This window comes from Genypterus blacodes, unplaced genomic scaffold (genome assembly GCF_046128005.1).
Source record: "Genypterus blacodes isolate CSIRO-AG114 ecotype Tasmania unplaced genomic scaffold, CSIRO-AGI_Gbla_v1 ptg000055l_1, whole genome shotgun sequence".
Lineage (NCBI taxonomy): Eukaryota > Metazoa > Chordata > Actinopteri > Ophidiiformes > Ophidiidae > Genypterus > Genypterus blacodes.
The window spans coordinates 6,440,438-6,464,709 of record NW_027466867.1 but is presented as its reverse complement, the minus strand read 5'-3'; the positions used below and the strand labels follow the sequence as shown (position 1 = coordinate 6,464,709).

The 24,272-nt window shown below is 46.8% G+C and overlaps 1 protein-coding gene across 2 annotated transcripts; it reads left to right on the top strand.

The window, feature by feature from the left end:
• Nucleotides 1-519: 519 nt before the first annotated feature.
• sema4gb (sema domain, immunoglobulin domain (Ig), transmembrane domain (TM) and short cytoplasmic domain, (semaphorin) 4Gb) lies at nt 520-24,195 on the top strand. 2 transcript variants are annotated; one of them, XM_076151672.1, is made up of 15 exons: nt 520-613; nt 2,969-3,270; nt 10,167-10,315; nt 10,621-10,683; nt 11,026-11,124; nt 11,211-11,304; nt 11,428-11,541; nt 11,876-12,030; nt 14,475-14,650; nt 16,330-16,468; nt 16,569-16,791; nt 16,875-16,990; nt 17,706-17,857; nt 18,722-18,783; nt 19,145-24,195. In XM_076151672.1, exons 2-15 carry the CDS (start codon nt 3,129-3,131, stop codon nt 20,113-20,115), a joined length of 2,655 nt encoding a protein of 884 aa, XP_076007787.1. In that variant the 5' UTR covers nt 520-613; nt 2,969-3,128; the 3' UTR covers nt 20,116-24,195. The 2 variants fall into 2 exon arrangements, with proteins under 2 accessions (XP_076007787.1, XP_076007786.1); XM_076151671.1 differs by having other exon boundaries at nt 17,703-17,857.
• Nucleotides 24,196-24,272: the final 77 nt, after the last annotated feature.

Below are 24,272 nucleotides of genomic sequence, written 5' to 3'. Positions count from 1 at the left end.
TTTCCATGTTTCATCCAGCAGGGGGCAGCCATGAAACACTTTCACGTGTTCCCGTATCTCTACCAGGAGGGGGACAGTCATGCATTTCTTTATCTCCTCCAGCAGGGGGCAGTAATTAACTATTTGTGGCACTAGTGGCGTATGCTCTTTCAATTTATATATTCATTTATTTATTTAATAAACGTCACTGTAATATAGCAGCCATAATCATCTACGGCCTTGGTTATAGTCTTTCTGTGTTTGTAAATATTGAAATACTATGATCGTATTGTATTTATCACTGCTTCTTACATTTTACACAATATATGCGATAAAGGTGACATATGCTATAAAACTGTCAGCTTCAACTCAGAGGGGTTGAATGTGAATATTGAGGAAAATATGTATTTATTTGGAAAAACGTGTGTGCCCGCGTGCACATGTGTGTGTGTGAGAGAGAGAGACACAGGGGGAGGGAGGGAGAGAGATAGAGAGAGGGAGAGGGAGGGAAAGAGGGAGGGAGAGAGTGTGTCAGTGTGTGTGAGCAGTATCTGCGCAGAGGAGCTTGGCTGATCACCGCGCAGAGGACGATCCGGAGGATTGTTGGCTTTTGTAGACTCCACAAAACAAGCAGGTGAGTCTCTCTTCCTCGCCACCTTGGAGCCTTGTTGTTCCCTTCTACACTTTTCCTCGCCATACACCATTTAAACCTTCGTCTGTAACCAGATCAAGGCGTAGAAAGAGTGTGTTTTGTTTTGCGCTGTCGGTGCTGCAGTCCAGGTCGGACAGGTGCACATGGGTGGACCAACGCGAGATCATTGCGGATCAAAGGTTTTTGCTCGAAAAAGTTCAGTTTAACCTCCCGGGGAATGGAGTTAGATAAGGTTGCATTTTCATGATAACAGCAAAATGGATCCATAATAAATATCTATGATTGTGCCGAATCCTCGTAAGTATTATACCTGGCTGTTTATCGGTTACAATATGTTAGTCATAGGTTAGATATGTGAGGTTATAGAATTACGAATAAAGCACTTTAAGTAGTCGAACTTAGAAGAGAAAAAAAAAGTTTGGGGAAGAATTGAGGTAAATGGACTAGAGGACAAAGACAAATGGACACGCTGCTCTTTGCGTGTGTGTGCGGGAGAGAGAGAGAGAAAGGGGGAGGGGGGGGTGTAGGTGGGTTAGTTGCCCAACTTTAATTTCAAAACAGGTGCTAAGGTACAGAGTGTGCATGCTTTTAATTTGGCATGGATGATATCATGAATGATCCTTTCAGAGCTGTAACTTTGATCAGAATTGTGTATATTTGCATTGAATGTGAGGTAATCTCTTCATTTGTGTTGAAACTCTGACTCACCTCCCATTGACTAAGGACAGGCAGGATATGTATCACACATTTACAGGTTGATGACGTTAACATGATAATAATCCAATCAAAGATAAAGGCAAGATCATTGAAAGAGTTAACAAAGCATTTCATAAGGGTTTATAATGAGGCTGACTGGGGTCCCCATGGGGGCTGGGGCTGGGGGGGCCCTCAGCAGCTGTTTACCTTGCTCATGTTCTGTACTGACTCGGGTATTGGTTCTGGAAGTAAGAGGAAATACAAACAGGATCTCATTGTAATTCATTGATTTGTCTGCAGAGCTGTCAGAGTAGATATCAAGCAAATCACTCTATCCTGTCTGACAGATGAGCATATTGGGTAACAGTGTTGTGACGCTCTGCATAATACTTCCCCTTCAGATTCTGAAGACTATAGTGATGAGTCATATCTGTATTTCTGGAGCGTACTGGAGTGGGCAGAGATTTAGTTTTCAGTTTTTGCATAAAAGATGGCAGACACTCTGTTGTAAACTTTGGCCCTACAGGTCAATGAACAGGAAGAAATGGATTCTCTTTGTTAAATAAAGCGTATTTCAGAGGCAGCCTGCTGTTTGTTCGATCGCTCCTTCCATGCCTGACGTGTTGATCGTGCCACTGCCATGGCAGATGTGTTTGCCTTTCCCCTAGGGTTTCCAGGCTTTCAACACTGAGCAACACCATGTATTCAACAGCTCCTATGCAACAACAGTGTGTTTACCATGTGCTTTTGTTGTCTAAAACATTTGTGACTCACCTGATGACGTTGTTGACGCCAGAATGTATAAAGAATATAGCCTGTCTTGTAATCAGACACGGGGTGAGGCATTTAAGCAAATTTCTAAAGGTTTTCTGACCATGGTTATGAGAATACGCAAACAAATTGTTGCTCTGTTGGCCCAAGTGCCGTCTATGTGGTTTGTATCATGTGGGCTGTTTTGGGTGCATGAGTTCTGCACAAAGCCGGCTTAAGCAAACTTTGGGAACGCGTTTGTTACTCTGCATATACGAGGAGTCGCTTCCATCGCAACTTTAAATCTGTCCCTTAGATCAGCCACTTTGTCATGTCATAGGATGGCTTCGATGCGGAACACGTACTGCTAACACAGAGGCCATTAGCCTCATTGTGCTTCACGCTGAGAGTGATTAGCAGCAGCAGCCACAGAGATTAAACTGGGAAATCTCCCGTGCCACCCTGCGGCAGGGCAGGATTCACAGAGTTGACCTTTTGATCCGTGCCAACATAAGAAAATGGGCATTCAGGCGAAGATTGTTCTGATGGCACAGTGCCTAATCACCAGATTATCCATCATAGAGCTCCACTGTGCACACGTCTAATTATGAGCTAGAGTTCTGTGTCAAAGTATCACACTGGTCATGTTATTTCCCTCCCAAATCTTTTTAATTGTCTTTTATGTAACATGACCTTGCACATTCTTTTGGGTAATATAATCTGAGAGGGGCGATGTGATAGCAGCAAGTACTTGTCAGCTCATGTAGGCAAGTCGTTTTTTACCCATTATGCCTTATTGATACACGTCTTCCAAAACCCAAATTTCAACTGAAACAGCAGCCTCCAGTTTTGTATGCTGAGCCATGTCTTCTTTTTTTCCTTTTTGTGCAGAGTGTGTGCTTGCAGCTGGAGAATGATCTGATATCCTGCTGCTGTTTGCTGCCGGGACCCACGGAGAATACACAGACGTTTCACACGATTAGATTTTGTGTGCGCATAACAGATTGAGTGCAACGCGGGCTGAAATTGGACCAGGTCTCCGGCGTTAAATATGGGAGTCCAGAGATCCGTCCGGTTCCTCCTGCTGCTGCTGCCCCTGATGCTCCCGGCCAGGCTCTCACAGCTGTGGGCCTTCCCCTTCAGCCCATCCCTGGACCTGGACGTCGCCCCCAGGACCACTATCTTCTCCCAAAGTAAGCTTACAGATGTGCCCGTTCCTCTACACACACACACACACACCGTCTTGCCCTTATTTGATGCCGATGCTCCTCCACCCCCCTCTTCCCCTTTAAATAAGTGGCACAGTTTTGAAGTTGGCCCTAAAGACAGCTCCCTCTTCCTCTGAGTTATTAATCGCCTCTCTCAAGCCCTGTCCTAGATCACTCGGCTCAGCAAACACCTTTAATGAAACAATAGAGCAGAGGCCCCTCATATGAAACAACTGCATTGTAAACCCGATTAGTGTATATATAAATCTCTCTATATATTGCTGGTTTAGGTGTATTTCGGCAACACATCTTCAGCACCTTTGCCTCCCTCCCACCTCGTGTCCCTCACTTGCTCACCTTTCCCTCCTCCTCCTCCTCCTCCTCCTCCTCTTTTTCCTCGCTTCACATCACTGCGGCAGAGACAAGCGCCGCAGCTGCAGAGAGAAGGGAACTCCGGTACCGGCAGAGTGATAGGATGGCTGTGCCGTACCTCCTCTCCGCCCCTCTCCAGTCCCTCAGAGTGTTATTACCGGGTGGAGGGGTTGGAGTGACGAGGGGCCGGCTCCTCTGCGAGCCCGGCTCGCTCTCTCTCTCTCTCCGGCGCAATGTCATAAAGGCTCTCCAGAGTGTTGCGATTGTTATTGCCCCTGGCTATTTATTTATACATCCCAATAATCCCACTCTGATTCTAAGTCACACACACACACTCTGCTTACTGTGGGCACTTTTCTCTGCTGCAGCCAAAGTCGGTCTGTCAGCACGGATCTTATTTTTCTCTTTGCCCTCGTGGAACGTCGTCCTTGACCTACATTCTAGCCAACAGCGGACTTGTGAGACTACATGTGCCTGCATATGTGTGTGTGTGTGTGTCCGTCCTCCTGTTCATGCACAGGCAGCAGGTCTAGGTAGTGCGCTTTCAAAAAACTTTGTCATATGTAGAATCTGCACCTACGCACCCCCTGTTTCACTTTCTCTATGGAGCCTCATGTCACTGGGAGAGGGGATGGAGAGTGCTGAGCTCCACTTTCGAAGTAATGACACATCGGCCGGGCGCTTGAGTGGACTCAGCGGAGATGGGGATGGAGGTGGGTGTAGCTGGCTTAGAGTGTACCCACCCGCCAGTAATTGCGCTGGACTCTGTTGGAGGATTTATAATATATTTCATCGGCGGGTGAGGGGGCGCTCATTAATTTACAGTATGCTTTACAGATGGCATGTGTGAGTGGGAGAGCGAGGGCGTGCAGAACGAGGGAGAAGCCTGATTTATAAGAGAGGGATCAGAAAGGACACGTCGCAAATCATTTTCAGCAATCCAATTATGTGTGCCTTTTTGTAGCAAATCTGACCAGTTGTTGAAATATCGTTTGTGTCCGTGTCATCATTTATGACTCTTTTGCCTTTTCCTGTGCTTTTGAACTCGAGCCTGCGGTGTCTTCGTCTTCCTCTCAACCAGACCTGAAGTAATACACGCCTGAAATATTCATGCGCTGTTACATGGATGTTGTTGCTATGACAAGTTCAGATGATGTAAGTGGTGCTGGGAGTCATGTATTCCTGTCAGCTTGATGCAGATGGAGGATAAGTTGTCAGATGAACTAGTTTTAAAGCCACGATCAAGAATAGCAATTTGTCCAGTGTCCGTCCTGTATAACTCACAAACCCTTGGGCACAACTGGAAACTGAGCCCGGTTGAGGTAGACCACCTAAGGAACTAAAGGCTCAGAACTTATCAATCAACCATTGTATATGCCATCTGTATGAGCAGTTTTCTTTGTCCATTATGATTTAAGTGCACTTACTGATTCGTCCACTTCATTTCAAAGGGAAATCTATGTTTTGTTCCTCTACATTAATCTGATGACTGTAGTTGTTCATTCCAGCAACCCAGACGTTGTTTCCACTCAGTTTGCGCCTAGTGCCTGTTTTATAACCGTTCTTTCAGCATTGACAGACACGTTTCGCTCTCCGTGGTGACTTTTCTTCGGTGACAAAAGCACGAATTGGACTTCTGAGACACGTTTGATGCTGTGATCCGTTACTGTGTGATTCTGATTCTCCGCTCGACGACTCACTTATTATATAGCATCTACTGAGACCTGAACCACCGCTGGGACCGGTGTGTTAAGCTTTTGTGTCCTACATGAAAGTCTTGGCTGTCTTTCATCTCAATCTGTTGTCTCTGCGGATGAGCAAAGTCCCACGAAAGTTTTACCTCTGACACAAGAGCAGCAAAGGGTATTTCATCATAAATCTAGTGGTAAAAATAACACTGTGCCTTCACTGTGACACAGCTTTCAAAATCTGTATTCTAAATTGTAAAAATGAAATCGAAACCGTATTTTGCACACTACAATAACGATATCTTCTACACAAAACAAAACAACACACAGAACTTCACTGTATATAATGTACTTAACAATACTGTCCATAAAACAAGACACTATGAGACTATAAAACAAATCAAACATTGACTGAAACCGCCTACACATTCATACATGAGTTGTGAGTACATCCACTCACAAACAAAGCGTATATATACTGTACAGCGTATTTACTGTGCTATTATTAGACAGTAGATAGTTTTCTCTCCCGGTTGATGGATGGTGAGGATGTAATCTGCGTATTTCTGCATTTTCACTCAGCAGGACACAAACCTGCTCTTCATCACTTGGCACTATTTGTTTGGACTTGTTTCCCTCATGTCTCTGTGCACTTGTGTGTGTGTGTGTGTGTGTGTGTGTGTGTGTGTGTGTGTGTGTGTGTGTGTGTGTGTGTGTGTGTCTCATGCTCAGGGCCTCATGAGTGATCAGTGAATCACACAGGAAGTCACACGTTGGTTGCATTGACTGCAGTAAGACGTACACAAACACACAGTGGATTTGCTCAGATCTTGGACCCCACATGGAGGATTACATGAAGGCGATGATGGGGATTGGCCACCTGTGACGGCTCACGTTCGCTTCTTCTGGCAAACACACAACACACACAGTCCTCAAATCCTCTGAGTCACCGGCAGCGATTGTTTTTCTCTCCCGCATAAGAAAGATGGAGGGTCGACGTGCGATGTGACCTCTCACCCTCATCCAGCTATGAGCTCTAACATTCTATACGTGTCAATGTCAACGCAAACACACACACACACGCAAATTGTGTGTACATGATGGCAACAGTAAACAGACACAAGCCAGTGGCCTGAGAACTTTTTGGCACACCTCAGTGCTTTGTTGATTCTCCTTGTTGATTTTGCAGCAAAGCACAAGGTACAGTCTGCATGTGTGTGTGTGTGTGTGTGTGTGTGTGTGTGTGTCTGTACGTGTACATGCAACACAGGTGCCTCAGGGAAAGGTTGGTCCACGTTGTCCACTGTTCCACTACCTGCCTTCTGTTCCGTATTCATATTGTAATACAACAGAGGACGGGCTGAAATTGGTAAACAAATACGGAAACAAAATGGCGGTTAAAGCACAGCTGGACCGTCGCCAGGAAATCAATGAATCCAGCTTTCAGTGATTTGAACAATCTTTGTATTTGTTCTTTGTTCAAGTCCAACATTAGAGGGGATAAATTCGACCAGCTTTTCTTCTTTCTTCCTTTCTTTCTTCCACGCTGCAGGCACTTTTGTTTTGAAGAGGGTTTCGATTGATTTTGTGCTCGTGCGACGGCGTCCAAACTGAGCATCATTTGTCTGCTTTTATAAGTCCTTGTCTGCTGTCACCAAACATAGAGAGAGATGGTGTTGCGCTGTGTGTTTGCGGCTCTGTGCCAACGAGGCAGAGGAGCTTCTCGCACAGAGCAACACACATCCAAGACCCAAGGTCGTTCTGCCTCTGTCGCCTGGGGGCCCAGGGACATTTTGTTCGTCACCGCAGTCCTCCTCACCAGCGCTGTGCTCGTCGTGTCCTTTAGCCACTATTTTTATAAGATTGAACCCAAGGCCCAAACACACACGCACACGCGCGCTCTCTGATGACTCATGAATAGCGGAGCCCTTCACATCGCCTTGGGCTGCTATTGTGTTTGCATAACTCTTACTTCATGCGCGATCTCTGTGAATATGCAACATTCTCGTGAGGAGGACTATGTTTGTCACTTCTGCATTTCTGTGCGTGGGCGCCTGTGTGAGCCTGTTTTTGTCTGTCTACCTTTCTTTCTCTCACCCTCTCCTTTGGTTGCTTTTCAATGAACAGGGTCGGCGTAGTGTATTCTATGTCTTTAGTAGGTGTGTGTGTGTGTATCAGAGATGATGCCCTGCTGTGTGCCTGCCTGCCACCCCCTCAATGCCGAAGCCCACCCATTCCTATTGATCCCCCCCGGCGTGTCCTGACCTTTTACTTTGTTGCTCATTGCTCACTCATATCTGCGCCTGGCTGCCTCTCACAAATAATAGTCGACGGTCACACAAAGGTTTCTATGACACTTGTAGCTTTTACTGAACATACATGCAGAAGAAGAGCACACCTACACTGACCTGCTTTGCACTTCAACCACACAGCTACAGCTACACTGACCAGAATCATTATAGTAGTATTATCTGGACAGCTTGGAACAATAACCATAAATAAATGAGACTTCGGTTAAGTTAGAGTGTGATGGATATATTGCAGGCTTTATTATTATTTATTTAACATGTCACGGTTATCAAATTCCTTCTAAATAGATCATATTCCTTGTAAACCTTTTTGCGTCCTGTCACTACACATTATGGTTATGTTTGTTTGTCTCTTTCAGTACGCTTGAAGAGATTAGTGACACGGGAAATGTAACGTTGGCATTTCAGTTGTATTAACATCTGAGAGCTTCAGCTTCAGCGACTCTGAAAGAAACAAGCGTCTTCTGCTCGGAGCTATAAAACTATTTCTGTTCACAAGGCATGTGATTGTAGAAGCTTTTTTCAACTCCGGTCCAATTTATTTACTGTATTCACACGAAGTTTGCCTGCGATTATTCACGGCGGATTCCCTCCCATCGTCGGGCCGCGAGTATCTGCTGTGTCATTCTTAGCGTGTGTAATTATATCTGACAGATATGACAGACACAGCATGATAATAACCCAATTACTGACCGGTGTGAGGGTACCCGGCGGTTTGGCTGACTGTCATGCATCAAAGGCGGGGAGGGAGGAAGGAAGGAAGGTGGTGGGCGGCGGGCGGTGACAGACACGAGCTGCGAGGACTGACTCAGATACCGGCCTTTGGGAGAGTCCGGGCTGGAGCAACAATGTCACCGTATTGTCATAACTCACCGTGTCCATGTGACAGAGAGACGGGCAGCCGGTCATGTGAGAAAGACAAAACCCTGCATGTGATCTAAGGCGACCCCAGGACAGTTTGCACGAGCTCAAACACACCGGGAGTGTTGTTGTTGTCCTTCCCTGACCTGACTGATCATTGTTGGCATCAGTATTACTAACACTTGTATCAGCGATGAAGGAGATAGCAGAGGTTGTAGTCGCCGTGCTGTAAACAGTAGATTCAAACCCTGGATGAAAGTGCTTTGTGTCTGTTTGACTCCTTGTGTGTTGAATATAAACACGGTTGCCACTCAGCTGTCTCAGGTGGGAGGTTCCCTTTAAGTGGTTCGACAGCACTAACGGCAACCAGATCCTTAACAAACACACCTGTCTTTTGTCTTAGTCGCGTTTCCAGTATTTCATAGTCTTCATTAATGTATTCATCAATGAGCGTGATGAAGTTCTCAAGGAACAAAGTCACCAGTTTGTGGTTTGGGTCCCGATCCAAAAAGTGTCATCACGTGCAGTTTAGTTTTTTGACTCATGACACTTCAAGTCCTCAAGCGTCAAAGAAGCAAAAGTCAACGTCCCCTGGATTCCTTGTTTCAAAATGATATCTGTATCTGTTTCTGTATCGTTCACCTCATATTTTGCAGTTATGAATGTTGTGCAACTCCTCCTCCTCCTACACGAGAACAGGAAGTTATAGTTGATCCTCTTTTTGTGTAATACTTATTAGCACGGCCTCATTGTTGATAGCATATAGGTTGTGGAATATGTTCTTCATCCTAATCTGAGAATCCCCAGTGTTGACAGATGTGAATGTGCCTGTGTGAGCTGAAGAAGTCATCCATGTATGTGGGTTGATGTTGCAGCAGTGATCGCTGGGAGCAGTGTAGAGAACGTGGGGACACGTAGGCACAGCTCCGGCATATTTAAGAGCATTCAGCATAAATGTTGCCCCAGTACTGCCAGATCACATCAGCAGCTCTGCCACCGCATCACCATCACACAGTAAATGGGGACAAAGATCTTCCTCAGCGTTATTGGCAGTGCAGTGGGACGTTTACAGTGGCCCGCAACAGTTCGATGAAGGCGGAAAGCCGTGTAAAACAAATGTGACAGGCCCGAAGACAAAGTGACGACAGGAGCAAAAAGGTGTTGTTAGAGGACTGCGGGATAGATTTACGACGTTCCGCAAAGCAATGCGAGTCAGACGGGCGCCTTAATTGCCGCTCGACCACTTTGTCTCTGTTTTCCCTCTCTGTCCGTCTCACTCTCTCCATTCCTCTCCTCCTCCTCCTCCTCCTCCCTCCCGTAATGAATCGATGGTAGTCCACCCCGGCTCCCATTAATAAAAAGAGAAGCTATATTCGTCTCCCACCAATCGATTTGCTCTGTCGCGAGGGCCTGCACACTTGTCGCAGTCAATTTGTTCTCCTATTCATTTTTATTTCTGATGGAAACAGAAGCTGGGAGGTCTAGCGGATCAGTAAAAGTGAAGAAATTGGGTAATAATATAGTAAATAATGTAATAAAAGCAATTGTAAAATACGAATCAGGGCATCATTTGCATTTTTGTCCGATTTGTCCTCGTAAAATCTGGGTGAAATCTGCTCGTAACGATTGCTGGTGCGCTGTGCGTTTGTAGGTCTGCTGGGCGTGCGGCGTTTCGAAGGCTCCTCCCAGAACTACAGCACCCTGCTCCTGGAGGAAGAGGCCGGCCTGCTGTACGTGGGGGGCCGAGGGGTCTTGTATGCGCTCAACACCACTGACATCACCGCCGCTGGAAACCCTACAGTGAGTCCCCAGATGCCGCAAGTGTTCTGTTTTGTTATGGTTCTGCTACTGTTACAGTACCGTACAGCTTTCTCCCATTTCTTACATCTTAAAGGAGGTCAAACTAATAATAGCCTTAAAGCAGATGGGACAAATCCCATTCTGTTCCTTTCTGGTTTATGGATATTGGATTAAATACGCTGGCGTCAGAAAATGAAGTCCTCCACTCGCTCTCCCCTCTGTCTCGCTCTCTATCTGTCCCTTGCGTGCTCCCTGCGTCTTCATCTTCATCGTTCAGCTCTTTACCGCCCCCGTTTTGTTTGCAGATTGATTGGCACGCCTCCCCCGAACAGAAGAAGCAGTGTCTCAGCAAAGGCAGGGACAATCAGGTACCGACGCCGCCACCGCAGCCGTCTCACACATTTCTCCCTCTCACAAACCTTTGTTTAGAATGTGTTGCGTTTATTGTCTCCAGTGGGCGATTATTAGAGAAGTCCGTTCTGCATTTGGATGTGCGAAATTGCTTTTGGATTGTTGAAAAATCTAATTTCCTCCTGATTCCGCTTTCCACTGACCAGGAAAAAGCGTTGACACATTAATTATAGTGGCAGAAATGACATCTGGTCCTTGTCAGAAGTAGAGTGTAGGTGAAGGGAAGTGGACTGATTGGTCTACTGTATGTTCTCTTATCATGGGTTGGAGTAATTACCTTTGCTCCCTGTTCCCTGCAGACAGAGTGTTACAATCACATCCGCTTCCTGCAACGCTACAACGAGACTCACCTCTACGTGTGTGGAACCAACGCCTTCAGGCCTCTCTGTGCTTATATAGTAAGATCGCCCGTGTTTGAACTTTGAGCTCATAAACCCGCGAGGTGAAGTGTGTTATTGATCGTCGCCGCTCTTCCTTCTGTAAGGAGGCGGAGCGCTTCAGCTTCTCCTCGGGCTTCGACGAAGGCAGGGAGCGTTGCCCCTACGACCCAGCCAAGGGATACACAGGCCTCCTCGTAGGTAAGAGGTTTGACATCATCACACGTATAAATACATACAGACGTTCCTCCGAAACCTCCTCTGCTCAATCGGCCGGCCCACTCTCTTCAATCTCTCTCTCTCTCTCTTCAATCTCTCAATCAGATGGTGAGATGTTCACCGCCTCTCAGTACGAGTTCCGCAGCTCGCCGGATGTACGCAGGAACTTCCCGTTCCCCACGCTCAGGACAGAGGAAGCTCCCACCCGGTGGCTTCTGGGTACGTAGACAAAGACGGAAGGGAATTTTCAGATATGTAGAGAAATAGCTGACGTTTTATCGCTCCGGCATGTTGGGTTGTTTGATCTTATCAAGTGCTGCGCTGTAAAAAGCTGTCGGCTCCTAAAATCACTTATGTAATGGTTAAAATCTCATCACGAGCTCTAAATTGTATAAAAATGCTAACCGGCTTAGATGTGGTGATGCAATTATACTTGAAAGCTCCATCTAGTATCTGGTTTCCAAGGAGACAGTTCTTGCTCTTGTTGCTTATAGGTCTGGTTTGGGCGTGTGTGTGTGTGTGTCTGTCTTGTTGTCTGGTCGTGTGTGTACAGAGGCGGACTTTGTGAGCTCAGTGCTGCTGAAGGAGAGCGTCAACAGCTCTGTCGGTGACGATGACAAGATTTACTTCTTCTTCACGGAGAAGAGCCAGGAGCAGATGGTCTACCCCAGCCAGACCAAGGTGGCCAGGGTGGCCCGAGTCTGCAAGGTCAGAGAAAGGGCGTGTGACACCCAATGAGCTGCTTAAATAGATCCCTGCGCCTTCTTGTTTACAAGCTGCCACCCTCCTCTTCTCACGGTTTCACCCCAGAATGAACCAGCAGTTAGTTTGATGTTAAATGGTAGTTTCATCTCTCAGGGGCTTCACACTGTGCTTCTGTTACCAGGCAAACTACACAGCTGCCACCTCCAACTGCAAACATCCCTTTATTATAATCTCTTCATATTCCTCCTCCTCCTCCTCCTCCTCCTCCTCCTCCTCCTCCTCCTCCTTACTTCTCCTCTCACCTCATTTCACTTGCGATCAGCTTCTCTGGTCTCGACAGCAGGCCCAGGAACCGTCCCTAGAAATGATGAAGTCTCTCTCTCTCTCTCTCTCTCTCTCTCTCTCTCTCTCTCTCTCTCTCTCTCTCTCTCTCTCTCTCTCTCTCCATCTCCCTTTCTCTCCCCGGCTTGTCGTGTTCACAGTTGCATTATTTAAACCCAGCATTCAATCTTCTACGCTCACAGGGCCTCCATGTGCCGTCGTCTCTGGTGTGCCATTCATTAGTTGGTTGTATCATGCAAAGACTCCATGTAAACTTCTGCAAAACATTTACATCACTTCACAAAATGGAGTTGACGTGACCTTGGAGCTTAACCTATCAGCAATCACAACTACTCATCTCAATGTTTACCAAACCGAAGAGGGATTTAAATGAGGAAGACCTTGTTTTTGGGATAGGAATTTGTTGTTAGGACTCTGGAAGAAACGCCACCTAGAGTCTTTTGAAGGCTAGAACGTTCTCTCCATTTTTGCTCTCCTTCCAAAAGTAGTCGTCTCTAGAAATAAGGTCTGCACGGCTCTGTTCATCTCAGATGTCAGAGACGTACAGAATGTAATAACTCTAAGTCTGAACTAGGCCAGGGCGACGCATGCAGATGCTGCGCTGGGCCCCGGCTCTGACACACACACACATTGACACACACACACTGTGCTGGCTAGAGGCAGATTCAAACAGAGAGTGGCCAGAGACGAGTGAGGATGTGCCATTTCTGAGCTGCCTAACTAGTTGTATCTCTTCTGCTTTTCACGTCACTGCCAAATCACATCTTCTTCCTCAGTAATGACCTATTTTTACAGAGCAGGTGGCGGCGGCGACGGCATGACAACAGGGCCTTTCAGCATAAAATCCAGGACGCGACACAATAATGAGAAAAGTAACATTTCCTTCATGTCACTGAAGGTTTCACTTTTGCTCCGACCTAAAGAGAATTCATTATCGATCTGAATTTCTTTACTGCCGTCTCACAGGTCAGCACTCCTGGGGAATTCTGACCACTGACCAACATTCGACCTTTAAATAAAGACGTGGCAGCCGCTTGTTTGCCGTCATGCATACAGGGATTGAATAGCAATTTGTGCATTTATCTGCTATGACCTCGGACTCGATACTCGTCTGGCAACAAACCGACCTAAATAGCCTTGGCTTGGGTTTTAGGCTCGTCTTCATCATTTCGTCATGGGCTCTTTTCCCCCCTCAGGCACGTCTCCACGCCGCTCCGCTTGACTTCTTATCCCCTCGGAGCTACGACATGACAGTCCAATGACCCCTGCTGTGTTATGATTGACATGGAGAGGAATCTATCGGTGCATTCCAAATACTCTGCTGCGCTCTTTACCATAATAACCTGATATCCATTTCCATAAATATAAGAATAATCATTTCCTCTGTAACATTTATCTTCTGCCTCACTGACCTCTCTGCTGTTTCTCTCCCGCGGGTTCCATTCTGTGAAAAGGCTGAACTTTAAGATGCGACACGTTTGTCTGCAGACCGAAAAATGTATATTATTGATGAAAGTGCACCGTCTTTACAAGTTATACATTGATTTACGTTGCTTTGCCTGTTATGTAATAGTCTGGGCCGAAGCAAATACCAGACAGTGTTTTGATGAATGACAGCTGTCAGCCAAAAGGCATAAATAGGAAGAATGATGAAGCACTTTAATTCAGACAAACCAACTCCAGTCTCTGGTTTCCTCTCTCCCGAATGAGGTGTGCTAAATAGTTTTTGTTTTTTTTTGTTTTTTTGTCTGGTTGGAGAGATTTCCTGCAGCTTTTCCCCTCCCGGTGCTGCCGAAAATGCAATTAGAGCAAATGTGCTAAAGTAGGCACAGTAAGAGCAGGAACACTAACATTCGGCTCTGCTTTCATAAGACTGCATCTCCTACCCTCCTCTTCCTCCCTGTCCCCTCCTCCTCCTCTCCCCTCTATACATGTGGGTAAAGCTATGCGTATTTCTCATTTTGTCATCTTTATCTAGATGTATGTGTATTGATGAATGACCTTTACTTTGTGGCTTGTATATGAATGTGAACATTTGTGTGAATCTACCACAATATGTCAAGTCATGCATTGGCTGTCCCGTCTGTCTGTCTGTCTGTCTGCAGGGAGACTGGGGTGGCCAGAGGACCCTGCAGAGAAAGTGGACCACCTTCCTGAAAGCCCGAATTTTGTGTTCCGTCCCCGACTACGAGCTCCACCTGAATATCCTTCGCAGTGTCTTCGCCCTGCAGGAACGAGACGCTCAGAATACAATTTTCTACGGCATCTTCGGCCTGGAATGGTAAGAGATTACATATTCTGATTTTATACTAAACGAGGGGCAATATCTCTCACCTATTGTTCGTTCTGTTTGAAGGTTTTCAGCGGAAACACTTGCTCAAATCACTTAGAGTGAGCAAAAAGCTCTCTCTCTTGGGAAACAGTGTTTACATCCACTTAAGCAATCTGATTACTCCCCACTTTGGTGCATTAACCTTATTTCTGAAACATTTATGCAAACGTGAAACCCAGTTACTGTTTTTAGGATAACATTTTTTAGAAAAACCGGGTTAACCAAGCTAGATTGCAGCTGAAGAAACCTGATTCTGTGGCTCTGCAGACCTTTTATCAGGTTTCTTACAGTTTCTGTTCCTTTGGATGGACCTTGAACAGTGAATACTGCAGCAGCAGCAGTGTAGCAGGATGAAAGGAAAGAAAGTTCTATGTGGCTATGAGTTGTACTATCCAAAGTTATTCAAAATCAGACTTTAGTTACATAATCAGATATATTCACAGTGCAGGATATTGTAAACAACTCCAAAAAGGGCAGACGGGGATCAATAACCAACCAGATGATGAGTCAAATGAGGGGTGACGCAGGTAGTCGGTGGTCAAAGCAGATCAGCAGTTAGCAGACTCGGGAAAGACAGAGAAGAGTGAGAGACAGACAGAAAACCCTCAGCTGAAATCATGTTAACGTGCAGAAGGAGCGGTGTTGGAGTTCAGTATTAAGCCTGCCGTTGTGCCAACTGATTAAACTTCGCTGTCAACTTCAGAATCAAGCCACAGAGACTAATGAGCCCAAACAGCTGTGGGTTTAATCCATTTCATTCTGTGATACATCGCATTAGAAATGAACATTATGTGGAGATGGAAGTGGATCTGTTTTAGTGAGAGGATGAGGGAAATCTGTTCCTTCTCTCTTTCCTCTTACACCTGTGTGAGTAGTAGCCATCAGTATGTGTTAAACTCAGGTGTGTGAGAGTGACTAAGCCCTTGAGCAACGGCGCTCACCATTTTTGAGGGCAGATTGTGGTTTCACCTCCATCTCATTTTTCTCCCCTTGAATGGTTTTGAAGGCTGACAATGGCTTTAAGAATGTGACTCAGATGTTTTCCCCCCCTATTACTGATCTCACCTTTAGGGCTCAAAGTAAAGGGTCTCACCTGGTTCCCACCTTCCAACTCATGCCTGACAAACCTTTCCTTTCATGGGCGCTCATCTAAAAAAAAAAACACAAATGGGGCCGTTTTTTTATTTATGACTCACCGCCGAGGAGTATTTCATTACTCCACATGTGGCTGAAGAGAACATTCCAAAACAAATACTCCCCTACGCAGCGGATGGGAGTAGCTGCCCAGAGTGCAGTCGAGCGGAGATAAAAAGGGAATCACACACCTGTCAGTGACGACACTCCCACGTGTCCTTTCAAGATCCAAAGAGGAAGAAATGAGCGTCAAAACGATAACTCCACTCTTTTCCCCCAGTTTTCAGTGAATATTTACCCGGTGGCTCTGATCTTATTTATGTTTCCATTCTGTTATGTCAGAGGCTTCTTACGCTCTGTGATGTGTTTGAAATCAGATCCGGGTGGCAGTTGCTCCCCAGATAATAACCGCCGTGTGTTGATTCAGCGTTGAATCATTAATCCTGTCCTCTGTGCGTGTCTTGTGGGGTGGGGGGTCGGGTATTATCTTTCAGGAAGAATATCAAAGCATCTGCTATCTGCCAGTACGCCTTCTCCGATGTGCAGAAAGCATTCAACGGGCCGTACATGGAGGTGCAGGACTCCAAATGGAGGGAATACACAGGGAAAGTTCCAGAGCCGAGACCGGGATCTGTAAGTTCCTTCTCTTTAGTTTCTTCTCTCTGTATATGAGCAACACTAATCTCTCTCTCTCTCTCTCTCTCTCTCTCTCTCTCTCTCTATCCCATCAAAGTGTATCACAGATCTGCACAGGTCGCAGGGCATCAACTCCTCCCGAGACCTCCCAGACAACGTCCTCACCTTTGCCAGGAGGCACCCGCTGATGGCGAGCCAGGTGCACCCGATAGGGGCTCGCCCTCTCATGTTCAAGAGGAGCGTCAACTACGTCAAGATAGCCGTACACAAGGTGCCGGCGCTGGATGGAAACATTTACACCGTGCTGTTTTTAGGAACCGGTAAGTTCCAAGTAAAATGTTTGTGTCAAATCAATGAATCCTTTCCAAAGACCTTTACAATATTGTTCTATCCTTTCTTACAGATGACGGCTGGTTGCACAGGGCCGTGGAAATTAATAGGGAGATGCATATTATAGAGGAGTTGCAGTTGTTTGATTCGCCGCAGCCTATAGAGAGCCTGGTCTTATCCCCAGCTCTGGTATGTAAATCATTGTATTCAATACTTTCACACAAACAAGAACAGAATACGGATTCCAACGCCTCCTCGTTTTACATTTCTCAATCACGACTAATAAGAGTAAATGAGAAGTTAATACTTTTGACTTCTGATTGCCTCTCGCGTTTGGGTGTGAGGCAAATTAGCAGTCAATGGGAGTTCCTTCCCGAGGCGAATTCATTAATAAGCAGCGTATAATACAGGCAGATGATAATGAATCATAATTAATCAAACAGGGAAAAATGTACAACACATGCTTTTTTTTTAAATTTTGAGGCTTTGTAGGCTGTGAGATAAATATGCAAATACAGCAGAAATGAGAGCGGCAAGCAGGAAGGACAAGGAAGGCTTCAGATTTGCAATTTAATGGATTTAGAGTGTATTATGTGAATTAAATGTGATAATATCCTCCCTCACGTGAAATACAATAAGTCGATAATCGCACATTATTGAAACAGTATTGAAACGTTTCTATTGAGTTAGCTTTCAAATTTCAATTCAATTTCAAAAGATAAATAGTTGGAATCGACTCATATCTGATCTGTCGCATTCATCGCAAACAGAAGCTTAAGTTTTGCAGGTTTACAGTGACATTTTTGTGCGTTTTGGACTTGAAAGAAAGACAAAACCTGCCTCCTACAGTCACTTCTATAATTGTCACCTAATACGTCTATGATATCCTTTTGTCTTACAGCAGAGTATCTATGTCGGCTCCCACTCCGGGGTCGTCCAGGTACCCATGTCCGCCTGTAAGAGATACACTTCCTGTTACGACTGCGTGTTCGCCAGGGACCCCTTCTGCGCCTGGGATGGAAGAGTGTGTGTGGAAATATCCTCACGTCCGCACAGGTGAGGGGGGAAATGTCATTGGTGTTTTAGCAAGTACACAGATGGCGACTGACAGACGTTTGTTCACACACCCACACACACACACACCCACACACACACCCACACGCAGAGTGGACGCAGCGTATGAGGATTAACTAAGATTTGGCAGACAGGGAGCAGATTGTTGCCAGGTCAGTTAAATGTTACGTGGCTCCTTCATTGTGTGTCGCCTCCTCTGCAGTTTCACCTCCATCTTTCGCCTTTGTAATTTATAATTGAGTTTAGTTCCAGGGTCAGTCAAGGATCCGTTACGATGTACAGTTGCCACCCCACCCTGCTCACCTCCTTTGGCCCCCTCCCCTCCCTCAGGATACAGAATATGATCCCTGTGTGGATCGCTGGGAAGGAGATTACTTTGAGAAAAACAAAAGAACTTCCACATGTGAGGGAGGGAGAGCTTTCTATGCCGGGCTCAGAACTTATCAGTCAACCCTTTTGGTACTCGCTCGGGATTCGCTCCGCATGAGCGAGTAGCAGACATCTTAATCTCCGTGACCGCAGCCTTCTCCTGTGGATCCGCGCTGTGGTTTGGAGAGAGAAATAAAGGAATTAGATGCTAAATGAATAATGGAACATAATACACTTCCTCCTTTAATATCCCAGCCCATCGATTTCCTCTTTGAAAGCAAGAGATTATTTGAGATTTTTTTTCCTCAAAGGATGGAGTTATTTGGCCAGCAGAGACGGGGGGGGGATAAAGACAAGAGAACGGCTTTGGCAGGGTTTCAATACTGGCCCCGGCAGCCGCACAATCAATGATATCATCCTTTTCTTCATCCTCGTCGTCCTTATTTCAACCGCTGACGGAATTCTGCCATGTTTCAGGTCAAACCTCACCCAGGACATCCTGAGGGGGACGAGGGGTTGCAAGAACAACACGGGAAATGGTATGTTTCACACACACACAGACACACACACACACACACACACTGCTGCAGGGAGATTGTAACATTCCTGCTCCTATCTCCTCTTTGCTCTGCATGAAAACTGAAGCGTTTAGCAGCCATTAAGGGATTTAAAAAGGCTGTTTGTTCCTCCAATCTTGCTGCGTGCACATTTTATTCAGTCCCTCTCTTAAAGCAGGTCAGCTGGTCACCCGGGTCGCACTGCAGGGCTCGCTCCATTTAAAATGCCTTATGAGTTGTGATGAGTAATGCTTCGTGTCCTCTCTTTCCCTCTCCTGTTACTTATTCAACTACCGTTCCGTTGTCTCACTGTGTCTCTCGTCCTTTGCTTCCCGTCCCTCAGTGGTCCACCGCAAGCGTTCCGTGATGTCGGGGGACGACGTGCTGCTGCAGTGTGAACTCCGCTCCAACCTGGCGTCGCCGCGCTGGACGCTAAACGGCCGAGAACTCCAGGGATACGGCCTGAATTCGGGCTACCGCATCGGCACAGATGGCCTCCTCATCATCGGGGCTCGTGCCCAGCAGAGCGGCTCCTACCGCTGCTTCGCCGTTGAGAATGCCGTCTCCGTCCTGGTTTACTTGTACACAGTGAGGGTTCACACGGACTTATATTTCACAGAGGAGCCCACGCCTTCGTCTGACCCCACTGCCGTGTCCAGCCCGACCGCTTTCTCCACAGATAGCCCCACTGAGCAGCCTCTGCCCTCTCCCCCTGCCCCGGTGCCCGCAGGCCCGGAATTCCAGACCTACAGACACATGGAGGCCATGTACATCTCCTTGGTGGCTGTCCTCGGAGGGCTGTGCCTGGTGTTGACCGTGGTGCTGCTTTACGTCAGCTTCTGCACCCGACGAACCCGAGACCGCAAGTTCTCCCACCAGGGCCTGCAGATCCTGGGGGAGGGAAAGAGGAGCTCCCAGTTTGAACTCGCAACCATTTCCAGCCACTGCAACGGCCGCCAGGGTCGCCACGGACGCCGCTCCACCTCCATACCCACCCTGGACGACCTGGGGGACAGCTTCTTCCAGATCATCGCGGGTGAGGACGACGAGATGTCCCCGAGTACGACGCCTCCTCCGGCCCCTCCTCTCCCCATGCCGCCTCCGCTGCCCAACATGGACTACGCCAACGGGCTGTCGGCCACTCTGCCCAGCGTGCTGCGCAAGATGAACGGGAACAGCTACGTGCTGCTGAGGCAGGCGGATCCTGACGGGATCTCACCGCTCTACCACTCCTTCACCGAGGAGCTCAACAGGATCCTGGAGAAAAGGAAACACACACAGCTGGACATCCAGCCTGACGAGAGCTCCATCTAGGACCCCTCGCTGTCTTCCTCTTGATTATTACTTATTTATTTGTACCCCAACAGTTGGACTAATTGTTGTATGAAAAGCTGCTGTTAGGTTTGGGTTCCCGACCTGATGTGAAACGCTAGGCCGCCTGTGACTCCCATGACAAAAAGAAACGCCCTGGTATCTTTAATAACAAAACGATGGATCACAAATCCAAAAGTCGAGCTGTGAAGAATTTTTGCCATCGGCGACACCGAATACATTTCCCGGTTAGAGGTCAGAGCCAGCAGGGCGCTGGATGACGCTACCTCAGCGCCGAGTCCCCAGAGGCTCGCGGGTGAGATGGAGGTCGAAGGTGAACGGCACAAAAACGGGAAGCGAAACCAGGCGGGGTAAAGTCTCGGGTGTGATTGCGCAAGAGTTGGCAAAGTTTCATTGCGCCACCCTATAGGAACCCTTAACGGAGCGTAAGAGGTCCAGTTCCAGTTCCAGTTACAGCATGAGAGCACAAATATACATTTCCATCTCATTTGTTCCCTTTGTTCTCATGTAAATAGCAATAATAACACTGTTGCAGCTGTTAGTAGCAATGTGTCGTGCCAGTGCCAAAAGACTTTAACGGATAACTGTAGCAGCCTCACTACTGATCTCCCCTCTTAGTGTCTGTTCTGTTCAACCGGACGCTCAGTGTGTTAGATGAGACTTCTACTGGGTCTTTGTCAGGCTGGAGCCGTGTCCTATTTTAGGATGGACGTACTGTTATAGCCTTTTTTTTTGCTTTATCGAGGCGCACCAGCCATTCATAATCAATTCATGAGACCATTTCAAGCACCTCTGGAGAATCTCTATTGGGGATGACAAGCCGGGCCCGGGTTTGTTCTGTTCCAATCGTCCGGGTCGTTGACTTTTAGACCTTATTGTTCTCCGAAGACATAAGAAGATTTAGTGCAGCGAGTCCAAGCTGGGATTGAGTTTTCTGGTGGTTTAATGGAGTTTGTGAAAAGCTCCCACAGCAGGATAGAGGATGGAGGAAAGAAAGCCTGCGTCACGACCAACAGGGCTGAGGCCTCGTGCCCGGCGTCAAGTTTTTAATCAAACACAACACGTGAGCTTTGTGGGAAGTGGCAGAAACAAAACCGCGGGTGGTTTGCAAGCGTGTCACAGCCGGCGGTAACCACAGATCCGTCTACCCGGCAAAGTGTCCGGTCAGCTCTTTCGGCCGGCGACTGTCACCGCGGTCGCTGACGATAACAGCGGCGTTATACTCGACGCCTTCGAGAGGCGACAGGCAGGATTCTTTGTGTTTTGAGTTGTGTCAGCTGAGCAGGTACAAGCTGATGGAAACTGGTCTTGGTTGTCCTGGTTACGCAGGCACCAGCACCGACTGGCAGGAGCTTGTTTGCACTTTGTGGTTTTCAGTTTCTTCCCCTCGTTTGTCTCTCCAGTCCTCTGCCCTCATTCCCCCCTTCCCTCACACCTTCTCATCTTGATCTGCATTCCATCTTCGTCTCCCTCGTCTCTCCGCTGCCTCTGTTGTCCCCCCCCGTCTCATCGCATCCGCACGACAGCATCATCTATTACTGCCGCCGCTCACATTCCCATCCTCTCTCAAGGACCCTGCCCAGTTTACACAGGACCCCTAATCGATAAGAGAGTTTTCAAAGAGCCCTCGACTTTACGGCCGGGACGGGCGTGGAGGAATGACGGGGTTCGTTTCAACATCGCAGAGAGGAAATGCTATTTTCACACACACACACACACGTGTTTTCCTCAAAGATCTCCAGAACATTCTCTCCATGGTTTTTTGTCCAGGTAGGATTCATTGGAAGCATTTTGCAAAACAAAGACTGTTGAAGTTGAACGTGACACATTTCAAAGCAGAACATAAGCGTCCGGCTGATTTCAACCCTATGACTATTGCCGTTTGATCTCTTTGCATTCATATAAAAGGCCCTGGATCCGGGTCGATGAAATATTTGTGTTGAAAGCTTCATGGGCCTGCTGCTGCTGCTGCTTCTGCTGCTGCTTCTGCTGCATCATCTTTCTCACTGAAGGACAATCTGTTTACAATACACTGAACCTGCACACCGTCATTCATTTTTTGTACAACAGACTTAAGGTTAAATACCTTTTTACGCCTGGGCTGCCAGCAGTACCTTCATCTTGTTTCCACAGTCGTCACGTACCGCCGTCAAAAATATGCAAGATGTGTTTAATGTAAATGAAGTGTGTGGGAGTTGGCCAAAGAAGGAGCGTTTGTGTTTTAAGAGAGTTCACAATTTGCACTATTCTTACCCGAGTACTTTGTTAATCCGTGCGGAACATAAACTTTGTAAACGAAGACACTTTACATGATTTTTGTGATGTAATGAGCCTGTTTATGTTGTCGTCAGGCTAAAGTGAAACCCTGAGCTTTTCTTGTGTCGTAGTTGAGCCGCCTGAGCTGTTAATGCCGTAAATGTATTTTTATATTATACGCCACGTGTTAATTATTTCCCGTTCATTTCCATCTCGCTTCTCCTCGGTTCAGGTTTGGGGGAAATTGCTGTCGACGGCCTCGGAGGGGAAAGCGAGGAAATTACACGCTCGACATGTTCACGCCACAAACCCTGCACCCTCAAGACCCCCGGGAAGGCTTGGAGGGCCGTGGTCCTCCGTCGGGAACGTGTCCCAGATTATCAGCGAGTCATTTAGACGTGTGTGTGTGTGTGTGTGTGTGTTTCTGACGCAGGGAGGGGCGTAAACACAGGCTGATCCTGATGAGGGGTAAGGAATTGACATTTTCCGGGCTTTTCAAGGCAGTCACTTAGCAACAGCGATGCATATTTATACAGCCTTTTTTTATGTGGAGGGGCGGGTCAAGCTGTGCCCCCAGGGTCCCATCAGGGGAGCCTCGGGATGTGAGATGATCAATAATCAATGAATGTAATTGATCAATTTGCAGGGAGAGTGAAGAGAGCAAGAGCTGCATTACATTCATAGTCTCACATCGTCGGCCAATAAGAATAACCAGTAATGGGAGTCTAATCATTAGCTCACATACCTCCGCCAAGGCCAAACAAGCCTCGAGAGAATTTTTCATTGCTCTCATAATATAGAGAAGAGAAAGAAATAACTATTACAAACAGAAAGTGTTTTTATCTGGGTCTGGATTGAACCATATTGATATTCTTGTCTTGTCATGGGATAAATCTGCCTTTTCTTTTGAAGAAAGTGATCAAACGTACTGAAAATAGCCCGACTCACTGGATGCTGGATGTGGATTGGCACCATGGTGTAATTGGTTCGTCACTGGGTCGTGCCCCATTTTTACCACCAAGTTTTTATCAAACAGTTCATAACTTTTGACTAAATCCTGCAGCCGACAGAACAGAAATAGCGTCTTAACTCAATCATTTCAAGAGCTGCACATATATATCAGTGTTCTGTCATCCTCTCTGAATGATGACCTTGACCTAAAAAGTCCCCCTCCTCCCCACACCCCCCTCTCTATCGATTCGTTCATTTCTGGCATGTTTGAAGAATCCCTCTTTGAACTGAACATTTCAGTGTGCACCATGCGTCACACTCAGATATTTGGGATGCGAAATCAAAGCAGTATCCCGTTGCAGACTGAGCTCCTGTGTCTCTCACTTGCCCCCCCTCTTATGCAGTCATCTCACACGTCCTCCCATTTTCAGCGATGGCGTATCCATTTCCTACAGCCTGGTATATGGAAGCCAACTTACAGTGGCCATCAATCAACAGAAACAGACTCTTGTCACAGGGCACCTTCTATGTGAAATTACATAAATCTGTATTCCCCTTGTGACTTCTATGTACTTGAATTCTGGTTTGGGAGGGGGGGGGGCATTGAGGTCATTTGAGGAGGGAGTGAAAAATGATGCATTCGGTGTGAGAAATGCAGGGGAAAGCATGTTTTGTTTTGCCATCATCCGCCTCCTTTAGTTTCTCCTTCATACAGCCGACAGGGAAGAATCCCTCAGGCTGTGACGCAACCATCTGTCATGATCACTTTAGACCTACTACCCTATCAGTATTAAACTTTTAAAACATGTACATTCCCTGTGTCATACGAAATAAAATTAAAAAGTTGCGCATCTGCTGTGGATCTCTCTGTCTGTTAAGTGTTTTTAACAGTCATACTCAGTGATGTAGACACATTACTAGAATCACAGACT